The following is a 26,923-nucleotide window of genomic DNA, read 5'->3' on the forward strand; positions in this document are numbered from 1 at the left end:
AAATGGGGGGTTCAGAGTGTGGGGTGGGGCTCCGGATTGGGGCAGGGGGGTGGGATGCAGGAGGAGGGACGGGCTCTGGACTGGGGGTGTGGGCCCAGGGGTAGGGCCAGAAATGAGGGGTTTGGGGTGCAGGAGGGGGCTCTGGGCTAGGGCCAACGGGGTTGGCGTGCGGGAGGGAGTTCCGAGCTGGGGCAAGGGATTGGGTTTGGGCTCCAGGAGGGAACCTGGATGCGGGATGGGATGTGGGTTGGAATGCAGCATGGGGTTGGGGTGGGGGCTATGGGAGGGAGTTTAGGTGTGGGAGGGGGCTCAATGCTGAGGCAGTGGGTTGGAGTGTGGGAGGGGGAGAGGGCTCCAGCAGGGGGGTGCAGGCTCTTGGGTAGGGCCGGGGATGTGGGGGTTTGGGGTTCACGAGGGGGCTCTGGGCTGGGGGTGAGGGGTTCAGAGTGTGGGAGAGGGCTCTGGGCTGGGGCAGAGGGTTAGGGTGTGGGGGAGGCTGTGGGTTCCAGGAGGGAGTTTGGTTGCAGGAGGGGGCTCAGGGCTGAGGCAGGGGGTTGGGGTGTGGGAGGGGGTCCAGGCTCTGGGAGGGAGTTTGGGTGCAGGGCTGGGGCAGGGGGATAAGGTATGGAAGGGGGTGTGGGAGGCGGGTAGCGCTTACCTTAGGCGGCTCCCAGAAGTGGTTGGCATGTCCCTCGGCTTCTTGGCAGAGGCGTGGCCAGGCGGCTCTGTGTGCTGCCTCCACCCACAGGCGCTGCCCCCACATCTCCCAGTGGCTGCAGTTCCTGGCCAATGGGAGCTGTGGAGCTGACACTTGGGGCAGGGGCAGTGCGCGGATCCCCTCTGGTCGTCCCTCCACCTAGGGGCTGCGGGGATGTCGTGTGGAGCCAGATAGGGAGCTGTCAGCCCTGCGTCAACCGGACGTTTAATGGCCTGGTCAGCAGTGTTGACTGGAGCCTCCCAGGTACCTTTTCGACAGGGTGTTCCGATCGAAAACCGGACACCTGGCAACCCTATTTACACCAACAGGCTCAGGATCTGTTCTGCTTTGCTGATAAGCCTCAGGCTTAGCTTAGCTGGGCATTGATTAAGTAAGTGGCTAAGTTCTGTTTATTTTGTTACCCCAGTCTCTCACCCACATCCAAAACAGGATAACATTACACAAAAGAGTATGGGAGGTGGCATAGCTAGAGGAAGGAGATAAAAGAGAAAAGACAGACCAGAAGGATAGCAGATATGCAAAGGAATATATGAGTCCTCCTCAGTCATACCTTTCCTTCCCAAACAATGAGCACCCTCCATTAAGCTAATCAAACATAATCAGAAACTATGAAAGAAAAGTGAGTGCAACCCCAGTCTATGGAATGCCTGTTTATGCTTTACCAACCACGCTGAATACAGGCTTGTATTGGATTGGTCTGAATCTTGCTTAAACCCCGAGGAACTCCCTTCCTATTTCTTGCTCTCTTCTTGCTAAAGAGTAAAGGAACCCAGAAAATATGATCTTGCTACATAGAAAGAAAACTAGCAAAGTTCTTAACATTCATGTGGGTATCATTGCACATATAGAACAGGAGTACTTGTGGCACCTTAGAAACTAACAGAATTATTTGAGCATAAGCTTTCGTGCACATATACTGCAGTAGCTATGCAGTTTACTTATGTCACCTCTGTACTCTCAGAATGCTTGAAAGAGATGCTCCAGTGGGACGCCAAATCCATTTAATAAACTCTGAGAGAAAAAAAATCTTATTCAGACAGTTTGGGGTCCTGTGGCTGAAATCCTGGCCCCACTGAAGACAACTGGGAGTTTTGTCATTGTGGAACCATGGTTTCACCTCATATTTCCAGTTTCTAAAACTACTAGAAATTAGAGAGAGAAGGAGAGAGACAGAGATTGTGATTAAATTAAAGTGCATTAAGTGCTTGAGGATTAGCTTTGCCTTGTCTTGGAGGACTGAGAAAAGGAGAATTGTAGGTGCAGCCTTGGCAGTGAAGTATTTAGACTCCATAAGACTAATACTCTCATGTTACTGACTGTCTCAGCAAGGATTTTTGATGAATTCCAACTGTATCCTTACAAGGATTGTTGGTAATTACATCTGTTTTACGATGGCATTCTTCCCCCCACACAAAACCTTTTGTATAAGGGGGCAACTGTCACATTGTATCCCATTATTATTGGCCTAATTTGTATAGCTCTGTACTCTATTCTCTTTGGGTCATTTCTGTTAATCACTACAGTGAGTCAGTGGGATTCTTGTAATGCACTCAGGTTCATAAAAATGCTGGCTAAAATGTTGTTTGTATTTTAAGATTATTGCTTGATCCATCATGACAAAAGATGGAGATAAAAGAGGCAAACATCATCTTGGCCATTGCAGAGAATTTAATAGCCTGCATTTAAATTCATCCTGTAGATTATAGTGCACTGGCGGAGGGAGTTTGAAAGGTTTTATGAATACATTCAAATCAAGGGCCTGCTTTAACTGCCACTGTTAGCCTGAAATAAGAGCTTGTGAACACTTTTTGCACTCAGCAAATTTATGACATTTGTTCTTAAATTTTAATAGTAGCAAAAAGCAGTATTTGAAGTACAAATCTGCCTTTTTCCTTCGCTAGGCACAAAAAAATGTGTGTAGTTTGAGCAAAAAGGGAGAGAATTCTTCCCTTTGGAGGGAGCTCCTTGCTATGCTGTGGCTTCTGGATTGCATGTTTAGTTGCCTTAGTTTGAGCCCTATTTTCCTGAGTAGCTCTCATTGTTGTGAATGTAGAGAAATATTAGGTCTCCATTGTTTTGCAGAATCCTTCATGCAAGAATCTGCCTGATATGAAATTAGTGCAATATACTATGATTTCCAGCAGCCGCTGCCACTGCCTACATCCTCCAACTATATTTAAAGCAAAATATTTTATGTTTGCAGTTTGAAAATAGGGCTTGATTCTGATGTCATTTACACTGGTGCAAATCAGAAGTAATTCCATTTATCTCATTGGAATTACTCTTGATTTACAATGGTGTAACAGATGAGAACCCACACCTGCAGAGTTTCAAATGAAAACATGTATCTTAACTCTGTATGCTAACAGCTGTGTTTCCCCATTGAGTCCTTTCTAGCTAAGGTTACAGAAGCTTTTCCTACTGAACTATCTGCAGAATGAGTCTGGATAAGGTTCTTTCTTTAAAACCCCAACCACAAGGTCATATAGGCCATCACCTAGTATCTTCAATTCCTTATCCAGTAAACTGTCAGTCCATAAATGAACTGTTCACAATGCTGAAGAAGCTACATTCAGGTGCATTTCTTTGTGCTTGCCATTTCTAACACAAATATGTAGCAATGTGTCTGTGTATGTATTATTTTTTAAAAATCCAAAACAAAACACTCCACTGCGCACACTTCTCCTGGAGAGAGGATGAGAGAACAGACACATGCTAAATGTCGGACACATGCTAAATGGCACATGCTAAATTACTTACTGCACTGCTGAAAGGAGCTCGGATCCTATGGGGATGAGTGCAGTAGAAGAACCTATATAGAATAGAATATTCAGACATGAAAGTAGGAATGTTTTCAGAGTAATCCTGCTTCTTTATTAGCATGAAAAGCAATTTGGATGGTCTCTTTCTCCTTGATTTATTGTGTGCCAGAAAAATTATGGTGTTGTTTAACTGGGAACTTAAAAAAATCATGGATGAGTTATCAGAGAAAGCTTTTGTGATATATTTGTATTTGATTCATCTCCATAATACTTGCAAGATGTGAGTGTTATGGGTTGTCACCCTTGGGTGCAATCTGGGGGCTGTGGGAACCGCGGGGCCCCTCTCCAACACACAGCTGGGTTGGGGACATAGCCAGCCTCATCCAGGCCCTGTTATCATCCAACACAACAGCAGGTGGCGGCACTCACCTAAACTGGGGTACCCACATGCAAACAGCAGACCGCAGCCAGTTTCCCAGCTCTCTAGGCACGCATCCCCCTCTGGAGTATAAACCCAAAATTATATAAGTCACTTGCACTGCACAGGGATCTTAAATAGATTTTAAGTGATTGTAAGTGACGGAAAACAGATCAAAGCAGATTACCTAGTAAAATAAACAAAACCACAAACTAAGCCTAAGGCACTAGAAAGATAGGTTATGAGTTAGCAAATTCTCTCCCTGACTGATGATACAAGCAGGCTTGCAGATTCTTAAGGGACCAGCTGTGCTTGCTTTGTAGCTTGGGATCCCCTCCCTCATTCAAAGTCTTTTTCTTTCGGAGCTTCTCTCAGGTGTTGAGTTGTAATGGAGTGAAGAATAACATATGATGCCACTCCCTGCCTTATATAGCCTTTCCATATGGCGGGAACCCTTTGTTGCAAACTCAGTTCCCAGACCAGTTTGTGGAAAAATATGGGTACCCAAAATGGAGTCCAGAGTCATGTGGGCTGGTCACATGCCCTTGCGGAGTCACAGCTGCCATTAACCATAGCAGGGGTTGGCAACCTTTCAGAAGTGGTGTGCCGAGTCTTCATTTATTCACTCTAATTTATGGTTTCATATGCCAGTAATACATTTTAACCTTTTCAGAAGGTCTCTTTCTATCAGTCTATAATATATAACTAAACTATTGTTGTATGTAAAGTAAATAAGGTTTTTAAAATGTTTAAGGCGCTTCATTTAAATTAAAATTAAAATGCAGAGCTCCCTGGACCGGTGGCCAGGACCTGGGCAGTGTGAGTGCCACTGAAAATCAGCTCGCGTGCCGCCTTCAGCACGCATGCCATAGGTTGCCTACCCCTGAACCATAGGATGTCTGGAGTGTTCTCAGCCAGGTGGGGGATAAGCTTTTCCTAAGGCCTGTTGTTTTCCCTGATGGCCCATTATCCTGAATGGGCCCTTTACAGGCAGCTATTTAGATTGGAAGCATCTTGCCTAGTGGGCATCACCCAGGTGTGACTCCATATGAAATACATAGTCGGTATTCATAACTTCAGATACAAAAATAATACCTGTATACAAATAGGATAATCATATTCAGCAAATCATAACTTTTCCAATGACACCTTACATGAACTTTCTTATTCAAAATGCATCATAATTGCACCATAATCATATAATAATATCACTGTGAAGAATAGGAGGTTCAGTGTCACAGCGGGCATTATTATAAAGTTAGACTTTGTATCAAAGGTGAGAAGTAAATGCCATGATTCTGGACCCAGAGAGAACTAGGCAAGGGAAATAAATAATATGGAGACATCTTAGACTAGGAAATTGCTGAAAATCTCACCAGACCAGATACTCTTGGCAATGTATCTTTCCCATTCAGTAGGGCCAAATAGTGAACCTTTTCTCCCACTGGTGAGTAGTTAGGAACAGGACTCACATGGACTTCGGTGAGACTATTCCTGTACATAACTGTTCACATGTAGGAGTAAAGGATTCACCATCTCTCCCTACATGATTTTACCTTCCAGGTAACATGGTCTGGGGAATGAGCATGAGGTTCAAGAAGTCCTGAATTTTAATATTGGCTGTGTGACCGTGGGAAGGTTGCGTCACTTCTCTGCCTCCGTTTCCCAATCTCTCAAATGCGGATTATAATACTAATCTGCGGATGAGTTGCTTTGAATGTTTTAAGGGCTGCCCAAGTGCTATTTATTTTGTGGATCATTATTCTTTGTTTTAGTATTTCAAGTGTTGTTATATGCTAAACAACTCTCATGCTCTGAATTCCTTTGATATGCTCACTCCTCTTCCTCTTGGATGATCTTTGTGGGTGAATGGATTTGTTTGTGGGTTATTTTCTGCCTTGTTGGGATGTTGCTCTTTCTTGGCTTTTTGAAGAGGTTGATCGCACATTTAGGGCCCAGTGGAATGTCGTTTGATTTTCATTTAATTAAAGGGATGCAAGTTAGGTCCAATTCACTCAAAAAAAAGTGTACAGTAAGTTAGAGCAAAAAATGCTGCCCTACACTCCTGTCATAAACAAGGGGACGGGTCAGAATGTGGTGGATATGACTTACTGATTTTAGGTGTTCTCTTGTTGGAGAATGGTTGTCTCTTCCCAAAATAAATAAAATGAATGTCCTGGGCTAAATCCCTTATATTCACAAAGTCCAGAATATTCCCCTCCAAAAGCAATTTAACGAAGGGAGCAAGCTGCTTTAACTTGCACTTTGTTCCCTCTGCGTGTAGAAGCACAAGTAATATTAATGTCAGTGTAGAATCATTGCTCCTTAGGGGGACTTTATGGGCAAGTGTCAGATTTTATGTGGCTGCAGTTTACTTGACCTTTAGCAATTGGGATTCCAAATTGGCATATTGCTTGCTTTTGTGGTGATGGATCTGCTGTGTCACATTTCTACATGGTGCTGAAGAGAGAGGCTATTTGGGAGCTTGTTACAGCTCCCTGTTTCTCAGGATAGATCTGTGCCAACCCCAGTGTAGGTTAAAGCAACCTGGGGCAAGAATACCCAGAAGGACTGACTCTAAAGCAAGAAAAGGGGAAGGGATCCAGTGAGTCATAAGGCCTCTTTTGAGTGGGAAGCATGGGGCTGCCAGCTATGGCTTGGCTTGCTGTTGCTGGCCACACTGATCATTAATGATATACAGTATATACTATCACCCAGGCAACAGCACAATTTATTTTTGGCCACGTGGCTAAAAATTAACTGAGATTTAGAAAAAGGGAGTGAAAGATGTCCATCTCTCCTGTATGTTCCTATACGATGCTGAGCATGTTGTCAGTGCTCAAGAAATAATACAATGAGAGAAAGATTCAATATATTGTGTATTATTCATGAAAGTTGGTGCTATTTTACTTTCATAGATTCACCGATGGTGATGAGGACATGGTTTAACCCCAGCTAAGTTGTATATTTTCTCCCTTCATGAGCACATTTTTGAGGATACATACATATTCCACCCCCACCTGTTTGTGGTTTAGATCTCTGTGATTTGTATTTGTTGTTATGTTGAATAACAAAAGCATGTCAAAATGCAGACATGATTCCCTCTACTGCATTTCCTTCTGCTTTCTGCAGTTGGTTTATGTATGTCTCCAAGCGTTACCATAGAAACAGATGTGGGCGTGAGTTTGACTGGATATACTGGATACTTGTGTTTCTGTTAGTGTCTTGGAGAATATAAAAGCCTTGCAGCATTTTCATCGGACGTGACAGGAAGGTTCATTTCGAAAGCAGAAATAATACTACTCTGAGAGCTGCAGTAGAAATTGCTGATTTTGAACAATGAGTCTAGAAGGGAAAAAAATAAAAATGAAAAGATCTGAGTGCCTGTTTCGTCAGCTCCTGAAAGCAGGACATCTGCAATAGAGTGTCCAGCAAAAATGAAGCAGAACGTAAAAAATTTGTTTCATATCCCTGGTTAGTGACAAATTTGTAAATTAGTGATGTGGTCTAAATTGCTTTCAGTTAAAAGGGAAGGCAAGGTGCTCCTGGGCCATTCTGCTTTCAGTTCCTCCTCCTTTCCTGAAGAAGGAACAGGAGCAGCTGAACTACTGAAGCAGCAGCAGCTCTTTTCCTTTCTCCTAAGGAAACAGTGTCCTCTGGATTTTGCTTTGCTCATTGCCACAATTCCACCTGTTCTGCTCCAGGCCCTACTCAGTGTGCGGCGATACAAACCGATGCCCACCATTATAGACTGCAATATTGGTCCTAAATTTTCCAGCGTAGATTGAAACTCCCAGTTCTTTACTCTCCCCAATGCACTACTATCCTTCCTTCGCCTTGGCAGAATGCAGCTTCTCTCTCTGAGAAATATTTCTAGCATTCCAGATTAAGTGGACTGTTTTATATTTCTTAAACTTCATTCCCAATGCAGGCACTACTTCTCACTTTTTTTTTTTTTTTTTTTTTAATTGGAGATATACCAATCTCCTAGAACTGGAAGGGACCTTGAAAGGACATCGAGTCCAGCCCCCTGCCTTCACTAGCAGGACCAATTTTTGCCCCAGATCCCTAAATGGCCCCCTCAAGGATTGAACTCACAACCCTGGATTTAGCAGGCCAATGCGCAAACCACTGAGCTACCCCTTCCCCTTTTAAAAACCTCTACGTTTCCTTGCTCCTATTACATAATCTCACACACTAGGGTCGCAGTGCTGCAAACACTTACTACCTTGCACAGCGTTTGCAGCCGCAAGAAATCCTATTGCTTGTAATGGGGCTGCTCACATGAGTAATGTTACTTGCCTGAGCAAGTGATTGCCAGGTTGGGTGATAATTTTGTATTCACTATCTCGTTAAGATCTGTCACATCAGGTGCATTCTGAGACAGCTCTCCAATGTTTACATTTATATTACATGAAAATGAAGGAGTTGCACTGACAGGGCGGTGAAGGTTGAGCCAGCGGTCAGGGCATTAGCCTGGGACTTGGGTGGCTCTGGTTCAGTTTCTTAGCTCTGCTACAAACTTCTTGTGGTACCATAGACAAGGCTCTGTGCCTCTGGATAATAGTACTTCCGTACCTCATAGGTGTTGTGAGGATATATACATTAAAGATTGTGAGATGGTTGGGGCCATATAAGTACCTTAGATGAAAAGGGTGTCCTGTATGATAGGAGTTTATATTCTTGTAGCAGTTAGAGTGGGTAATGCAACTAAATTTTCATGAGGAGGCTCCTCAAGTTGTAGGGTGAGTATTCCTCCTGCCTCAGTTGTTAAAGGGGTTCACTCAACCTCTGCTCAAGAGAGTCACCATTTGGGGGCACTATGTGCTTCTGGAATCCCAGGTTTTGTTGGTGGCCAAAAGCACCTAGTATCATTAGCTTCTCTTAATGTGTTTGCATCATTTTTCTTTCCAAGCCAGCCCTATCTAGACTGGATACTTCACTGTACTCTATTTGGAGTTGTACTTGAAGACCAATCCAAAGCTGCAGCTTGTGTAGAATATGGCTGCCAAACTGCTCAGCCAGAAAGATGTATTACACATTTTCTAAAATCAGCACTCACTTCCTGTTTGCTTGAGTCCAATGCTAGATGTTGATTTTAAACCACATGCACCTATATGGCTTTGAGTTTTATGGAATTAAAGTGAGTAGAGTTTGAATCACAATGGCCCAAATTCATCCCCCGTTTAAATTTACTGAGGTCATTAATTTGGCACAACGTGTTAAAGCACAAAGGGCCTTCTATATGACAAGGTAGAAAGTCTAGTTCTATGGCATGAACTTAAAACTGACACCGCATGAGATTGTTTTATAGAGATTTTCTTCTATTTCAGGATCCTTATGCAGATTGGATCTATATCAGTGGTTCTAAAACTTTTGTACTGGTGACCCCTTTCACATAGCAAGCCTCTGAGTGCAACCCCCCCCCCTTATAAAATAAAAACACTTTTTTTATATATTTAACACCATTATAAATGCTGGCTGCAAAGTGGGGTTTGGGGTGGAGGCTGACAGCTCTCAACCCCCCATGTAATAAACTTGTGACCCCCCTGAGGGGTCTCAATCCTCAGTTTGAGAACTCCCAATCTATATTCATATTTTAGAAGCTTATTTAGATTCTACTTAATAAGTAAACTTTAGGTTTTGGATTGAAGGGGGCTAGTTGTGTCATGTTGTTATAAAATTCCACTTAGCTGGTAAAGTGTTGTCTTTAAAACACACAAGTTACAGAGGTAACCATGGGAACAGTTACACTGTGTGTGACTAAACTGAAAGATACACATACAATGACTATTGTTGTGATGGTGCAGATGTAAAGCACTTTGCTTATGTAAGAGAATGTTCAGGAACTTTTTAGTGCAGTGCCTAAAAATAAAAACTCATTTGCTTTGTCCCTGGCTTTAACATTAATAATGAATTTTCAGAGCCAGGGAATTAGAGAGACACAGCTGACTGCAAATGATGCTTTTCCCCATCTGTTTTTGGTGTATTTTAATAGTAGAAAGTGAATGGGGGTAGCTCTTTCTGGAATGAGGGGAGGGCGGAAATTTGTTGTTGGCTTTTTAGGTGATTGTCATGTTGTATAGCTCATTCCCTTTATAAGTGAAGAACACTCAATACTTGACAATGGGTGCCAGCATCAGTTTCCAAATGTATAACAATATCCATACCCATATTACATATTCCTTCCTTTCCCTAATCCTAATTATCAGTAGTGGAAATAGCTGGCATATTTGAAATCACCATATAAAAGTCTTGTCCTTTTTAGCCATTCTCTTCCAAGTAAATAATTCTACTAGACTTTTACTTCCTTGTGGAGGAGTACCTTTCTTTAATACATTAGGTCTCCCGAATTACATGTAGCTACTGTATTTATCTTCGAGTCTTGCTCTCCAAAGTGGAACACTCATAGAAGCACAATCTAGTGCCCAGATATCATGAAGAGGTGTCTGAGGTCCAAAGCCTTGGGACTTTACCATAACAGTTTCAAGTTTTTCCTTTGTTAATTCCCACCCATTCGGTGCAGTGAACAGACACCTCTCTCGGGGCATAATACTGACTCTCCAGCAAGATCCTAGTCCTACCCAGACATCCTTAAATGGAGGTAAGGATCTCTAGGCCCCTCTGCCTCCTGCTTAAATCTGCCAGTCATTAAAAAAACAAAACCAAAAAAACACGTTATCTGTGAAAATTTTCACAGGCCATTTTTCATTTAAAAAAAAAAGTTTAGAATGAAAAGTATGAAACATCTGCAGTTGTATTCAAGTAGTATGAGCATATTATTGCTGCATCGTTCCCGAGATAGATTTTTCTTAGCCCAAACTTGAGATCTGAGCATCCCTTAACTAAGTCTAAATCCAGGTCTGAATTTGCAGAGCTCCAATGTCTGTCATGAGTTGAACCATAATCCTAGATCCAGAACACCTTCAGAATTTGGTGGATTGAAATCTGGATTCAAATTTTGTGGCAAATATTCATCTGTGGATTCACTCACATTCCTTTGGAGTGCAGGAATAGGTACCAGTTCAAATTTAGTATAGTTTTCCTAAAGGCCGTAATTTTGTCTATACATCAGAACCCTTTAAAAATACAATTTCTTCCCAGACCTCAGCTGATCGTCTGTGTTCAAAATCCGATTTAAATCTTCCTCACCCTCATAGTGTTGGATTTTTGTAAGTTTCAATATGCTGCAAGCAGATGGCTCAGTGGGAGGAAGCAATAATATGTACACTTGCCCTCACAATCCAAACCACAGCTGGCATGTCAAGTTTTTGGCCTGACCGCCTTCGCAGTATCATTTAAAGCTAGCATTACCTTCAAGCTTACAATTGACTTTGTGTTGTATTGCAATAAAAGGCTGTAATTGTAGTCAGGAAAATATCCCATCTTAGTTATGTCTATTGTTTTTAACAGATGAATATTTATCATCAAATCCAGTTTCAGATCGGATTTTTATGGTCTGATTTTGAAGAAACAGTGAGTGCTCTTTACCTCTCTCAAAAAAAAAGCCATTTCATATTTATTATAAAGTTGAGCTTTTCTTAAGCATTATTTTTCCTTCTTGTGTTTTTACTTCATGTCAGTACATCTGTTTCCAAGGAATTTATATCAATGCCGTATGCTTATGTACTGATTGCATGAAACTAAAGTGATTTAATGTAATCATACTCAAGGAGCAGCTTGTCAGAAATAGTTATTTTGCAATATAAGAGATAACCAGGAGTATTTCTACTAACAATTTTTGGTACTAATGTGAGATGTGATACCCAAATATTTGTATAAACATTCTTGTGAACATTATTCAGGGAATGCTGAAAGTAGCTTTTAGAAATGTGTAAAATGATATGCAGATGGAATTTGATTCCTCTTGATTTTTTTCAAATAAAAATAATACATAAATTGAACTTTCCTTAAAGTAGCATAAAACGATCAGAAATTACGAAGGGCCAGATTGTGAACCATCCCACTCACATTAGAAGTCAATTGACTATTTATGCAAGTAATTGCTCACTAATGTAAATAAGGATTAGTTCTTCTTACAGTATCGGGGGGCTGGGGGAGGTGATTTTCTCAGAGCCATATTATCCAGAAGTCTTGCTGTGCCCCAGGATATAGCATACAGAATTTACTGCATAGTCGCTGCGGGGAGCAGCAAAAAAGGGAGCCAGACAGAGGGGTCCCCAGGGAGCAGCTGGCCTGTCAGTGCACATTAATGTCGCTGCTGCTGTGCTGGCCATCACAGGGAAGGAGCTGCAGCTGATTGCTGTGCTCAGTGGAGGAAACAGTGTGCTGCCTGGTGTCTCAGTGTGGTGGGGAGACAAGGCATGTTGTGGGGCAGAAGCTGCAGAGTTGATTAAGCTGTGGGATTAGGAAAGGGTTGCAGTGTCCTAGACCAAATGGCGCCCCAGGCGAGGAGCATCTTTAGTGCCTCTCCCCCTCCATTTGTTAAACTTTTGAATACTTTATTTTTTATTGCATTAGTAGCCCATTTCACAACTCTCATGCATGATTTGTATTCCTTATTCCCGTCATATAAGATGATACATTTGCATGCTAGGATCTGTATTTATTCATGGCATATATAAGCAAATAAAAAAATATTTCCTCTAAGCTTATAGAAACATTTTAATTTTAAGAATAACTGAAAGGTACTAACATGAAGAAATTGAACTGGCACCTATATTGGGTGGGCCAGTGTTAAATAGTGTTGCAGTAGGTGACAGCTTTAGAATGTTTACCCTAGTCCTTTAGTTCAAAAGGTCTCTTTTCTTGCCTTTAACCTCATGAACTGAAGCACAGCGTCATAGAGATCCAAAGACTGGCCAATGGCATTTTCAAGTGATAAAATAGCAAGTGATGTCAGTCTCTCATCAGCCATTGCTGATGGAAGGTATGTTTTAATGAGCCAAAGATTCAAAAAGCTGCACTCACCACTCGTGACTTGACAGGCAGCTTGAGCAGAGTCCTCAAAGCTATCCACACATTAGGAAAAGTGTCCTTCAGCTCTGCATCACGAATGAATTGGAGAACTTGGAGTGGAGAGTGCTTCCTGTGTTGCAGGATGGGACAGAGGTTGTCCAATTCGACATAGAGGTCTTTATCATTGACGTCTGAACATTCCCCATGTGCCAGTGTCAGTGAAGGTCCATACAAATATTCAAGAGTGTTTTCCTGTCCACTGGCAGCTTACTAAGGGAGTGATGGGTGGAGTAGCCCAATCCTTCATTATTTTTTCCACCCGTTAGACCTAATATCTGACATACCAATTTTGGCTCATTAAGTTCTTGCTCCACATACAGCTCCTGTTTTTAACAAACATTTTTGCAATACAATCCTGGAATTATATCAACTTGGCCTTTTTATTTAGACTAATTCAGTTATTCTGTCTGCCTTCCATACCTTTTCCCATCACCATTAGTTATTACAGGTTATTGTGACTGAGGCTAGATTTTACTCACGGGTATTTTTAGTAAAAGTCATGGACAGGTCACGGGCAGTAAACAAATATTCACAGCCTGTGACCCGTCCATGACTTGTACTATATATTCCTGACTAAATCTTGGGGAGGGAGTGGCTCAGGTGTGCCGGGGGTTCTCGGGAGGGGGGCAGTCTGGGGGGACATGGGTGGTGGTGGGGGCTGGGATCCGTGCTGGTGTGTGGGGGGGAAGGGGGCGGGTGGCCTGGGGTTGTTGGCATTTGGTGGGGCTCGCAGGCTGCCTGCCCAGCTTCGTACCTCCTCAGAAACACCAACATCCCTAAGCTCCTTTGCAGAGGTGTTGCCACGCAGCTCTGTACGCTGCCTCCTCCCTGAGTGCTGGCTCCACAGCTCCCACTGGCCAGGAACTGTGGCCAGTGGGTGCTGTGGGGGTGGTGCCTGCAGGCAGAGGCAGCGCATAGAGCCCTCGGCCATGCCTCCTCTTAGGAGACAATGGATGTTGCCGCTGCTGGGGAGCCCCCTGAGGTACATATGAACTTTTACGTACTTTTTGCAGTTAAGATCACAATTTGGGCAAACAGGGTGTAATCCCCAGTTTGGGAGCTGATTGAGCTAGTGTGCTAAAAAATAGAGTATAGCAGTGGCAGTGTGAGTGGAGAGAGGGGCTACCCATCCTGAGTATATACCCCATGTCTCTGATGAGCACATAATCATACAAATAGCCCCTGCTGCTGGGGCTACACTCTATTTTTAGCACTGTAATTAGATGAGCGCAAGTATGAGCGTGTCTCCTCGAGCAGGGAATCACACCTCTAGCTCCAAGTGTAGACATACCCTTAAGGTCAAATCCTGGCCCTGTTGCAGTTTTGCCATTGACTTCCATTAACTTCAATGGGGCCAAGACGTCACCCTTAATGTGTAGGAGGGTGCAGAGCACTTGCCCAGCCTGCCGCTGTAGCCCATAGTTTGGAGAACTGGATACAGTCTGCCGCATCCTTTCTCCCCATGCACATCATTGTCATAGAATCATAGAATCTCAGGGTTGGAAGGGACCTCAGGAGGTCATCTAGTCCAACCCCCTGCTCAAAGCAGGACCAAACCCAACTAAATCATCCCGGCCAGGGCTTTGTCAAGCCTGACCTTAAAAACCTCTAAGGAAGGAGATTCCACCACCTCCCTAGGTAACCCATTCCAGTTCTTCACCACCCTACTAGTGAAAAAGTTTTTCCTAATATCCAACCTAAACCTCCCCCTCTGCAACTTGAGACCATTACTCCTTGTTCTGCAATTGTCCAGAAGAGCCAGGCTGTTTACAGATCCTTGCCTCTTCTGCGCTCATTGGGTACATCTACCCTTTGAGCTGGCGGTGTAAATTCCAGCTCAAGGGGATGTACCCACATTAGCTCTGATTGAGCTATTGTGCTAGTAACAGAAGTGTAGCCACAGCAGTGCGAGTGGCGGGAGGGGCTAGCTGCCCCATGTATGAGCTTGTCTGAGACCATAGTTATGTACTCAGGGTGGCTAGTCCCTCCTGCTGTTCATGCCGCCCTGTATTTTTAGCATGCTGGCTCGGTCCAAGCTAGAGCAGGTATGCCTCCCCAAGCTGGAATTTACATCTCCAGCTGGAAATGTAGACAACCCATTTAGGCCTTGCCTTCAGTGGGAAAATAAAGTTGTGCTGGAGAGCACATCAACTACCAAGAGTTAATGAACATGCTGTGAGCCACCTCTTAGTACACAGTACAGGCAAAGCCATTCCTATTTCAAAACTTCTTACCTTGTAGTGGTTAACCCTGACAGGGATCAAATTCAGAGATAACGTAAATGTTCATGTGAATTACAACCCACTGTTTGGGAATAAGATTTCGTTTTGAGGCAGAGGGCAGAGATTGTAACAGGAAAAGCACCTCCTTTGTAGTCCCATCGGCATGTAACTTACACCTGCTTACACTGCTTTATGTTCCCTTCCACAATATATGCCTACTAAGGACCCATCCAAAGCCAATACTCCCATTGACTACCATGGACTTTGGATCTGGCCCTTAATGAAGACTTACGCTATCATTTTCATTTCCTCTGAATTTGACCCGAGGTGCTTAGGAATAGCAGAAGGTGAACAAATATCCTGAAGCTATTATTTGTTGTCCTAACTTGTAGCATTTGCGTCTCACTCATACCATTTGCCTATTAGTTTTTTCTTTTTGGTTGTAAAACTTTTGATGTTTAATGAATGAGCATAAAATGGCTTTCATTTAATTGTTCTGCTTTATGGATTCTCAAACCCCGAGTTAATTGATTTGGTTTGATACTTTTATTACATCTGTTTGTTTTGAAGTATTATTAAAAGCCTATAAAACATGCATGATATGGAGAAAATGGACTGAGATGACAATTATTGAGTCAAAATTGAGATCTCTGCCCTTATCTTCAAGGTATTCAATGGTCTGGGGCTAGGATATCTGTAAGATGATCTAAAGCTCCAGGAAGAGGACCCCGGTCAACAGCTGTGCTCCTCAGGCACAGTGCAGCTGTCCACTGCAAGGGTAAAGCTCATCTGTGTAGGAGACAGAGCTTTACTGGGGGCCCCCCTCTAAGGCTGTGAAGAAAACGCCTGCAGAATCAAAAAAAGCCTCAAACCTCACCCCTTCCCATACCATGTATACAGGGCTGTTCTCTGAGCTTGCCTTCAGTCATAAAATAAAACACATGGTGCTGTAGACATTTACAAATAAAATAAATAATAAAATGAACAACCCTCACAGAAAGGACTGAATGAAAAGCACATTTGGCATATGCTAGTCACATCCCTTAATTGCACTTCTGGCAGGTGTCCATTAGCTACAGTGGTTAGAGTGATATAAGAATATGAATAGGATAAAATTATCATGAGGAGAAGAGGCATAGTCATTTGCAACTCATCAGTCATCTCCTTCCTCATGAAGTTGCAGTAAATGGCATCAGATTTACAACTGATATAGCTCTGCACACGACAAGAGAAACTTAGCTCTTAGATTTAAAATTTAAATTTAAATGTTTGCAATTGAATAGCTATACTTATAAGTACTAGCACAAGTGGATTATGGTTACTAGATGTCAACTCATGTATTAACTATACTAAATATAATTAGGAATATATTGGAAACAAATCTGGTATAGTTTATAAACTAGCTGATGGAGTGTTTTTTTTAAATTACATTTTAAAGTTTTTTATTAAGATATTTACCTATATTAAGTGTTTTTAAATGAAGACAAAATATTTCCATATATTATCTATTAACTTATAACTTATCTTTGTCTGCAACTGCCTCATCAATGATGGGTCAGTGGGCCTAATCTGCAGGAAGGTGTCCCTTTTAGCACAAACTCATGTTTTGACCCATTATATAATAAATTTACAAACCATGGAGATGACAGGCTGCTAGATTGTTTCCTACTAGAGATAAGTGAACCTGAGTGGTTAGGTTTGCATTTGGATTTGAAACTCCCAGCAGTCTGAAGAAATTTGGATCTGGTTTAACCTACTATGTAGATCCGTCTATGAAGTTTAGACTGTATCCAGGTGCAGAATTGAGCTTCAGCAAATTTCACGAGTGTTTAGTTTATGTCCATATCTAGTTACTGATCAGTGTAGGTTGCAAATACACATGAACGTTAGGGAAATGGAGAAAGTCAAAAATAAGACAAAGTAAATGTGATCCATCACAAATTCCTCGGTTAAATTACTGACTACCTGGGAGCAGGTTAAAATTCATCTAACACCCTTAGTCTTTGCATTGTAAGCACTGTAAGGGTAGAGGTTGTCTCATTTTGTGCCTTGTACAGTGTTCAGCACATTCTCACTGTTTGGGGTTAGAGTTTGCCAGTCTGTTGTTCACATTGCATAGTACTTTACTTTGTGAGTAGCCCTGCTGAAATCAACAACTATATAGGAATAAGAACGGCAAACTCTGGCCCTTAATAAAAAAAAATGACGACTGATATGGACATTGATTAGCCAAAATCTAAGAGAATAGAAAGACAAAAGAAGAGGATGGGGAAAGAATTGTTTAGGAATTTCAAGTGCTGCTTTTTCTAGAAGCAAAGTTAGTGGAAGTTGAAATGCATTAATTCAGTTATTTCTCATGTACAAAGCAAATTGTAAAAAGATAACAGATATAAATCTTCCTCTTCTCAGTTTCTACTTGGGAATTAATTGTTTGCATTTTATTTAATAAATTAAACTTACACTTTCTTTCTTACATGCTGACTTGACTGTGAGGTTAAGACAGACTACATTGTACTTATCGTTAATATGCAGCACAGGGAAAAGAACACCGGATGAAAGTTTCATCCATTCTGTAGTTGTATAAATCAAGGTAAACTCAACAGTTCCCTATTTGATGCTCAAAGGCATTACACAAAAATTTTCTCTAATAAATGAGTCCATGTTACCAGTAAATCATTAAGCAAAAAAATCATTTGAAATGTTTTGGGACTATAACACTGAGTTTTCCATCAGTCAAGTGGTGGAATTCATCTTAAAAACTGATTGCACAATAAAGTCTATAGTGATCTACTTGGGGCTTGTGTTTTATATTTTCTAAGGTGTCAGACAACACCTATGGTTAAATAAGTAGATAATAAATATATGTTAAATAATAATGTATGTTAAATAAAATAATTACAGCTATGGCCTGAACCCACATAATATCTATGGGGAAAGGGATGGTGTATCTAGTTGTTCAGAGCAGTTGCATTCATATAGCTGATTATATACTTAATCAAAGTATCCAGGGAATTCTCATGGTTGCTCACTATAATGGATTCTGAAGTTAAGTAAGTGGAGCGAGGGGCTTGGATCAGTGTTCATGTCTCACTCCCTGTCAGTACCTGGCCCGGGCCAAGGAAGCTAATGATCCACCCAGTGGACCAAATTCAGTGATGAATCATGATAATGTGCCACCTGTGGCATGTTGTGCATATGCTAAGAAGATGTAACTGGAGCTGCTGTGGTCGCTCTCTACTTATTTATTCGGGCTTGTTTTATTTTGGTATTTTTTACCCATTGGCAATTTTACCACATCTGTGGAGTGGACATTGTGTGCTGTGCGTTGGAGTGCCTGAGTCCCCCTTGTGAATCCCATCCTCGGTGTCTCTGCATATCAGGTATCAGAGGGGTAGCCGTGTTAGTCTGGTTCTGTAGAAGCAGCAAAGAATCCTGTGGCACCTTATAGACTAACAGACGTTTTGCAGCATGAGCTTTCGTGGGTGAATACCCAAAGAAGTGGGTATTCACCCACGAAAGCTCATGCTGCAAAACGTCTGTTAGTCTATAAGGTGCCACAGGATTCTTTGCTGCTTCTGCATATCAGGACACTTGTCTATTTTTTGTGTATGAGAAGGAGCAAGGCTAGCCCTGATTAGCCTGGCCTGTATACAGAATTAAACACCAGCAGCTTGTAAGTTAATATTTCTCATCTTCACCTTTCAGTGATGCTTTTCTTTGGCTGCAGAATTGGATATTTTGTTGATTATAACACATATTTTTATGTATTTCAGACAAACTTTATATGGGACCAGGACAACTGTACCATGATTTGCAGAATCTTTTACATGATTTGAACGTAGTCAGTCAAATTAGTCAACTGATAGGCAGTCTTAAAGGAAACTATCAGGTAACAACCAAAGCCTGACTCATTTTCAAAATACACTTCCAGTCCTAAAGCTGTAGAATCAATCAGTCCTTCCTGAGAGCTCTGTACGGCATTCTTTAATTCTCCCTGGAGAATGTATAATCATTTTTAACTCCAGTAATTGATTTACTGTTAAATGTTTAGAGTTATAAATAGATTACAGCTCGCTTTCTAATCTTGTTTTTTCTCTGTTGTTTTTAATGTGTGGGTGGGTAAAAAAGTGTCTGCATTTGCCCAGTCACTGCTAAGCTAATATGGGTACAGAATTACATTTCAATTCCTAAGAAAAATGCTTTCTTAGGATTGGGCCATGTAGTGGTGGGAAGATTGTTTTATACTGCTGCTTTATCATATCTGGCTAAGGATCCTAACACCCACCCCAAATACCTAGTCCCCATCTTTTTGTGATGGTACAGTAGTTAAAATTGGTGAATACTATAAAAATGAATACTCATGAATAATTTTTTTATTTTTACACTTGCTTAAGCTGTGTTCACACCACATTTGTGTTCTTTTCACCATATATTCCAGCAAACAGTTGTACTATTACTAACCCCGAATGTTCAAAAATCATGAATCAGGCCCCCAAAATCATGAGATTGGCTTAAAAATCTATAAATTTTACAAATAGGTTTTTTTAATTCACCTTCTGGATTTTGAGCCTTTAGGATGTATTTGGGCACATTTTCAATCTTTTCTTTGCAACCATGGGGGCTAGAAACTTAATTTTTTGGTAAATGGAAGCTGAGATTTTTACATAATCTCTTGTCTCCAGGATTGGAGCATTAAGTAAAACCTAAAATATCGCAAGTGTTGTGATAACATTGCAGGTGTTGGCAACACTGCAAATGTACTGTTAAGAATTTTCACTCAAACAATGATTTTTAAGTGAATATTGCAAAATATTTACAGAAAGTGAATTTCAGGTGCATTATTGTGAATATTCAGACTGGTAACTAGCCAGGAGCATACAATACCATGCCACTTACGTAGCCAATCAAAGAAGCACCAATTTTGAATATTGAATACTTAAGCAGTACTTGCAGGTGGTAATGAGTGAACTGTTCATATTTATTTGAAGAATAAGGCCTCTCTCTCTTTGTGATAGAAACTTTGATTTATATACATTTATTAGCTATTTGGAATTAACCTACTTCAGCGTATGAACTGCTCACCATCATTATTGCTTTGAGTGTATCAGATATATTTCTGCAAGGTGACGGATCACCTAAATTACATGGGATTGTCTCTGCTATCTGACTAGATAACTCCCAACCCCACAGAGAACTTTCAAGATGGTTAAACAAGTACCTCTGGTTTGAATATTTGAGCAAATGTGGTATTTTCTCAAGGATTTGAACTCTTTTTCTTTTTCTATAAAAAGTTTACAAAACAAAAATTGGCTCGTATAAATGTTCAGTGAAAGGTAATTAAAGGGACCTGAATATGGCTGAAGCAAATTTATACTTTTTATTCCATCAGATGTTTCTGAATATGTTCTGCTATATTCACCCAGCTGTACTTGTAATAAACTGTTTGAAAGTCCATCATCAGATGAAACAAGTTGACATAAACATTTGTCAAATAATTTTGAATGGCATTAACAAATCTGTGTAAATTATTCATGTGCAATGTGTGCAGAGAAAAAAGATTAATGCATCCATTAATAAATTGTTCATTGTGAATATTTCACCCATGCATAGTGGCAGAGTTAGCTTAAAGGAGAATGTGTTAGTATTGTACGTGGACACCTTTTCTTTTAATCTTGCAGAACTTAAACCAGTCAGTGGCCCATGACTGGACATCAGGTTTACAAAAACTTATATTGAAAAAAGAAGATGAAATCAGAGCTGCAGATCGCTGCAGAATTCAGCTGCAGCTTCCAGGGAAGCAGGACAAGTCAGTAGAAATTGTAAATCTAAAACTTTCTAAGTGTGTGTATGCATGCGAAAGGAATAAGAGCTCATTGTGTTCCTCAACATTCCTAGCCCTGAGCATTCCTAGCCCTGTGTCCTGTACTTCTTAGAACAAGACGTTTCATTTCATTTTTAGAGAGTTTATAGCAAAGTGATTATTATTTTTTTAATGTCTCACAGGTCTGGGCGACCAACTTTCTTTACTGCAGTGTTCAATACATTTACTCCTGCTATCAAACAGTCTTGGATCACCAATTTACAAATGGCTAAGCTTGCTCTTGGTAAGACTTAGTTGCCTTAAGCTAACAAACACTGTATCAAGTTGAGAGAATGTTAACTCTTTCTGTAGATAGTTTTTAGGTTACAATATAATGTGTATTCGAAGATTAATTTTATTTATGGAAAGACTTCCTGTAGAAGTTGGAAATCAAGTTACAGTATATAGTAATAAGTGTATATCACTAAAGGTTAAAGATGCTTTAAAAAGAGAGAGGAAGTTCATAACTTATAACTGTAATTAACATAGCATGCTAACAAAGTATGAGATAATTTTTACCAACTTGAGATGCTAACTAGTCTGTCAGATTGAATGACAACACAACCATGTGCAGAGAGATTGGAAGAGTCATTCCAATCTAAAACTATGTTTTCAGACCAGTTCTCAACACATTTTCAAAATATTCCTTTTGGGGTGGAATTTCTCAATATTAGTTTTATCCCAAGAGTAAATTGTATTTGGGAAGTTACAACAAAATTGGAACTTTTTTTTTTTTTAGTTTTCTAAGCATGAAGAAAACCTTGTAAATACACTCATAGAAATGTAGGGCTGGAAGGGACCTCAAGATGTCATGTAATCCATCCCCCCATTCTAAGGCAGGATTAAATATATATATATATATATATGTCCTTTTAAAATAACAGACACTTGTGCATGTGAACAACTCAAAAATAGATTTGTTTTTAGACATCAAACTTGTGGCGTATCTAATCCTCAATGAAGGCAAATGTTTTTTGCCATTGCTGAAATAATTAGATTCCCAAGTGTCCTTTTATAAACAATTTAAAAGGATATGCTAACATGCTCTCTACTGCATTGTTGTAACTGTTTTCCATGCACTGGCCTACGTTTTCAAAAGTGACTAGTGATTTTGGATGCCTGACTTGAGTCGCCTTTGGACAGCCTGCTTAGCAGAGAGCAGGTGCTCAGCAGTTCCTGAACATAAGCCCTTTTTGAGTTTTCTCAAAGTAGGCACTCAGAAATTGAGCTATCTAAAATGACTAATTATTTAAAAATGTTGGATCACTGATTGTAACTCACCAGAGCTATCTCAAGCATAGGTAGACTTGGCAGACTTAGATTTTTATTTTTTTTATAATTTGATGGAGAACATCAGTGTTTATCTTTATGCACTTTTTATCAATTTAAATTTTCACAGTTGTGTACATTTATAGGTTTTAAGCATTTTCTTCTATTATTATTGATTTAAATGTTCAGAATTGTGGGAAATTATGGGGTCAGACAATCGGGAGTGTCAAATAATAGTTTAATGACAGTAGACATTGAGATTCAGAAAGTTAAAGCTTTATAACCATTAAAAAAATTGTCAACATCACATGCAAAACTTAAATTGAACTCAAATAAGTTCTCAAGCAACATTTTTCTTACTTGGCCAATCTGTAATTTTGATTATTTACAATGAAATATTTGTGATCGATTTGCATGTGTATGGTAAAATTGATGTTTACTGACACCTACCGATAAAAATCTAATCCTTCCAAGCCTAAGCCTAAAATAATCATAGAATCATAGGACTGGAAGGGACCTCGAGAGGTCATCTAGTCCAGTCCCCTGCACTCATGGCAGGACTAAGTATCGTCTAGACCAGTGGTCACCAATCAGTCGATTTGCAATCGACTGGTCAATCCTAAAAAATCTCCTAGTCGATCGCAATCTCCAGTGGTGCAGTGGGGCTGACGCTAAAGCAGACTCCCTGCCTACACCAGCCCCACACCGCTCCCGGAAGCGGCCAGCGCAGCCCCGCAGCCCCGGGGGCAGAGGGGCAGGGGTCTTCCTCTGTGCGCTGCTCCTGCCTGCAAGCACCACCCTTGCAGCTCCACTGGCCGGGTGAGTTGCAGGGCTGGCTCTTGCAGAGAGGGGCAGTGCGCAGAGCCATGTGTCCCCCACCACGGGCCGCAGGGGCGCATTGGCCCCTTCCTGAAGCAGTGTGGGGCCCTGGTCGGCAGGGAACCTTCCTTAGCCTTGCGCCTGCCGCCGACTGGGAGCCACTGGAGGTAAGTTCTGGCCAGTGAAAGGCCACACCCCAACCCCCATCCCTGACCCCCCTTCCCAGAGCCAGCACCCCATATCCCTCCTGCACCATGAACCCCCTCCTGCACCCCGAGCCCCACCATGAGCCCCCTCCCAGAGGCAGCATCCCAAACCCCTTCTGCACCCCAATCTCCAGCCTTGAGCCCCCTCCCAGAGCCAGCACCCTGTACCCAACCCCCTGCCCCAGCCCTGACCCCCTCCCAGTGCCAGCACCCTATACCCTCTCCTGCACCCCAACACTCTGCCCCAGCCCGGAGCCTCCTTCTGCACCCAAACTCCCTCCCAGAGCCCACACCCTGCACCTCCTCCCACACCTCAACCCCCTGCCCTAGTCCGGAGACCCCTCCTGCACCCAAACTTCCTCCTCGAGCTTGCACCCCTCACCCCCTCCTCTACCCCTCACCCTCTGCCCCAGGTTTAGCCCAGAGCCCCCTCCTACACTGCAAACCCCTCGGCACCAGCCCAGAGCGTGCACCCCATCCCGAACCCCAACCCCCTGCCCCAGCCCAGTGAAAGTGAGTGAGGGTGGGGGAGAGCGAGCAATGGAGAGAGGGAGGGATGGAGTGAGTGGGTGGGGCTTTGGGGAAGGGGTGGGGCCTTGGGGAAAGGGTGGAGTAGATCCTGGGTTGCCCTTAGATTCAGAAAAGTGATCTTGAGTGTAAAAAGGTTGGAGACCACTGATCTAGACCATTCCTGACAGGTGTTTATCTAATCTGCTCTTAAAAATTGGCAATGATGGAGATTCCACAATCTCCCTAGGCAATTTATTCCAGTGCTTAACCACCCTGACAGGAAGTTTTTCCTAATGTCCAACCTAAACCTCCTTTGCTTCAGTGTAAGTCCATTGCTTCTTGTCCTTTCCTCCGAGGTTAAGAAGAACAGTTTTTCCCCCTCCTCCTTGTAACAACCTTTTTTGTACTTGAAAACTGTTATCATGTCCCCTCTCAGTCTTCTCTTCTCCAGACTAAACAAACCCAATTTTTTCAATCTGCCCTCATAGGTCATGTTTTCTAGACCTTGAATCATTTTTGTTGCTCTTCTCTGGACTTTCTCCAATTCGTCCACATCTTTCCTGAAATGTGGCACCCAGAACTGGACACAATAATCCAGTTGAGGCCTAATCAGTGCAGAGTAGAGTGGAAGAATTACTTCTTGTCTTGCTTACAACACTCCTGCTAATACATCTCAGAAAGATGTTTGCTTTTTTTGCAACAGTGTTACACTGTTGACTCATATTTAGCTTGTGGTCCACTATGACCCCCAGATGATCCCTTTCCGCAGTACTCCTGCCTAGACAGTCATTTCAAATTTTGTATGTGTGCAACTGATTGTTCCTTCCTAAATAGAGTACTTTGCATTTATCCTTATTCAATTTCACCTTATTTACTTCAGACCTTTTCTCCAGTTTGTCCAGATCATTTTGAATTTGAATGGAATGAAATTAAAGAGTGGTAGATAGTTCATTCCAGATTTAAATATTAGTGTGTTGTTTTACATCTGTCACATACCCCCCCAAAATACAGATGTAATAACAAATATTATTCTTTCATAAACTGGGGCTGTTTGGGATTAAAAGATTGGTAGAACAGTTTGTTTTATCTATATTTTTAGTGAGATGTTAGCAACTGTTAAGTGAAAGCACTGTGTGGTATTTTTATTTTTTGCCATTACAGCAGAGGAGAACCTCCTGGGGTGGTTCTGTGTAGAAGACGATGGGAATCAGATCAAAAAAGAGAAGCATCCTCTCCTTGTTAGACACATGCCAGTAATGGTGGCCAAACAACAAGAATTTAAGGTGAATCATGTTGGTATCTTAAGTAATATGTGTGAGCTCATTTGTATAACATACAATCACATCTTAGGAATACATTTGTTTGGTTTGATTCAGGCTTGCTTTTGCAAGCTTCTGCTAATGTATCCCAGGGTTCTTATGTGAAAATGCAGTTTTACTTTAAAAAGTGATCTAAAAATGGTACCTGTGCTTAATGGATCTTTCCTGAAGTCTGTTCAAACTCATATCTGCTGCTGACTTTAGTGATAAAAATAAACTGATCACATTTGATTTATAAATAATTGAGATATTAAACATGAACCCCCCCGCATGATGTCATATTTACAGTGTCCCTTTTCAGAGGAGAACCACAATTTATAGTAACCAAAATCCATGGTAAAACCTCCAGTCTCCCATAAAACCAGATATGTTTGGGTCCCATAAAACAGTGTACTCTAGCTATATTGAATAGTTTTTGACTCAGAGCCTACTGAATAGTAATCAAATTTAATTTTAAAATGTAAATTGAGACCTAGCTGCTGGGATCATGTGATTACAATAGAATCTCAACTTACTTAAAATAAATAGGAAAGTCTCTAGCCCTCATAGTTGCAAAGAAAAGCTTGGAAGTGTAACTTAGTGTAACGCTTGCAATGACGGCTGCCTGAGTCTGCAGAGAGCCTGAAACAATAGGTCTGAGATGTGTCAGTTTCTCTATGCATCTCAAAGGGGGAGTTAACACTAAGACTCACTACTCTAGGGGGCACTACCCATGCCACCACTGACAAGAGGAGAGTGTAGAACTCCCAAGGAGGGAGCTGTTCTACCACCATCCCTATTGTTCCCAAGAGGTGGGGGCCCTGCTGTCACTCCTGAGAATAGCATGGGGAGGCCTGGCCACTTCTTGGTGGAGCCACCTTGCTATTATCTTGTCTCTCTGCAGTGGGAAGGGCTCTCTCTGCTGTTGCTGTGTGGAAGTAAGGCCCCAGCATATGGCAGGCCACAGGAGCCCCATATCAGACTGTGTTGAGAGCCTGGTGGCCTTGCCTATCATCTTTTGCTGTGCTACGCATACTGTTTTATCGTACATGGATGCTGTTCCTTTAAAACAGATTTCCTATCAAAGGCCCTGATCTTACAATCCTGCCAAATTAGGGGCTAAAGGGCCACTATTTTAATTATGGAAAACTTTGTCAGGTTTGACCAAGTCATGAATAAAGACACAAAAAGCAGCCCAAGAGATGTCCAAACCTCAAATTCTGTCTCTTTCACCAACAATGGATGTGGCCATCACAGCAACTAGAATACACTTTACTGGGGTTTGCGATTTCAGCAAGTGTCAGCGAGCAATGCGCTGAACTGGTCTTGGAGAGCTCTTGTTTCCATTGATCTCTCAGTGGCCGCCTTCTTCTCTTTTAATGGGCTACCATGCAGTCAGATGTTGGTTTGACGGAGAAGGCAGATAATAAAGCTTGCCTTTGAGAAAACTATCCATAAATCCTGATGTGGACACATAGAATAGGTGACCTTATTTTCAAAAGTGCCGAGCACTCAGCAACAACTATTGACTTCAGAGGTGGTTGCTGGGTGCTCTGCAGTTTTTAAAATCAACTTGTTTACGTATGTACCTAAGGTAGGATTTTTAGGAGGCTAATTTATGCACCCACTTCTCCTTAGTGAGTAAATAGTGCTGTATATGAATGAGTTTTAAAATAACCTTATTTCTTAGTTTTTAAATTCTCCAATTTTGAGTTTTTTCCTCTCACATTGCAACAGCAATAGCAGACTCCACAACTTTTTCTTTGTTAGAGAGAAGATCATTAGTGAACATTTCAGATGGAGACTATTTACCTAAAAGCATAATTCCTTATTTAATGCCTTCAGAAAATACATTTTTACTT

At 41.6% G+C, this 26,923-nt stretch overlaps 1 protein-coding gene across 2 annotated transcripts in view; it reads left to right on the forward strand.

Moving 5' to 3' along the window:
- Window positions 1-26,923, forward strand: part of ARHGEF10 (Rho guanine nucleotide exchange factor 10) — a 184,889-nt gene that overhangs the window by 112,212 nt on the left and 45,754 nt on the right. For both annotated transcript variants that reach the window (XM_045011710.1, XM_045011712.1), the window contains 4 exons: window positions 18,873-18,988; window positions 20,778-20,905; window positions 21,103-21,203; window positions 24,925-25,046. In XM_045011710.1, the coding sequence (XP_044867645.1) occupies window positions 18,873-18,988; window positions 20,778-20,905; window positions 21,103-21,203; window positions 24,925-25,046 (467 nt within the window). The remainder of the gene's footprint in view (window positions 1-18,872; window positions 18,989-20,777; window positions 20,906-21,102; window positions 21,204-24,924; window positions 25,047-26,923) is intronic.

Source organism: Mauremys mutica, chromosome 3, assembly GCF_020497125.1.
Source record: "Mauremys mutica isolate MM-2020 ecotype Southern chromosome 3, ASM2049712v1, whole genome shotgun sequence".
Taxonomy (NCBI): domain Eukaryota; kingdom Metazoa; phylum Chordata; order Testudines; family Geoemydidae; genus Mauremys; species Mauremys mutica.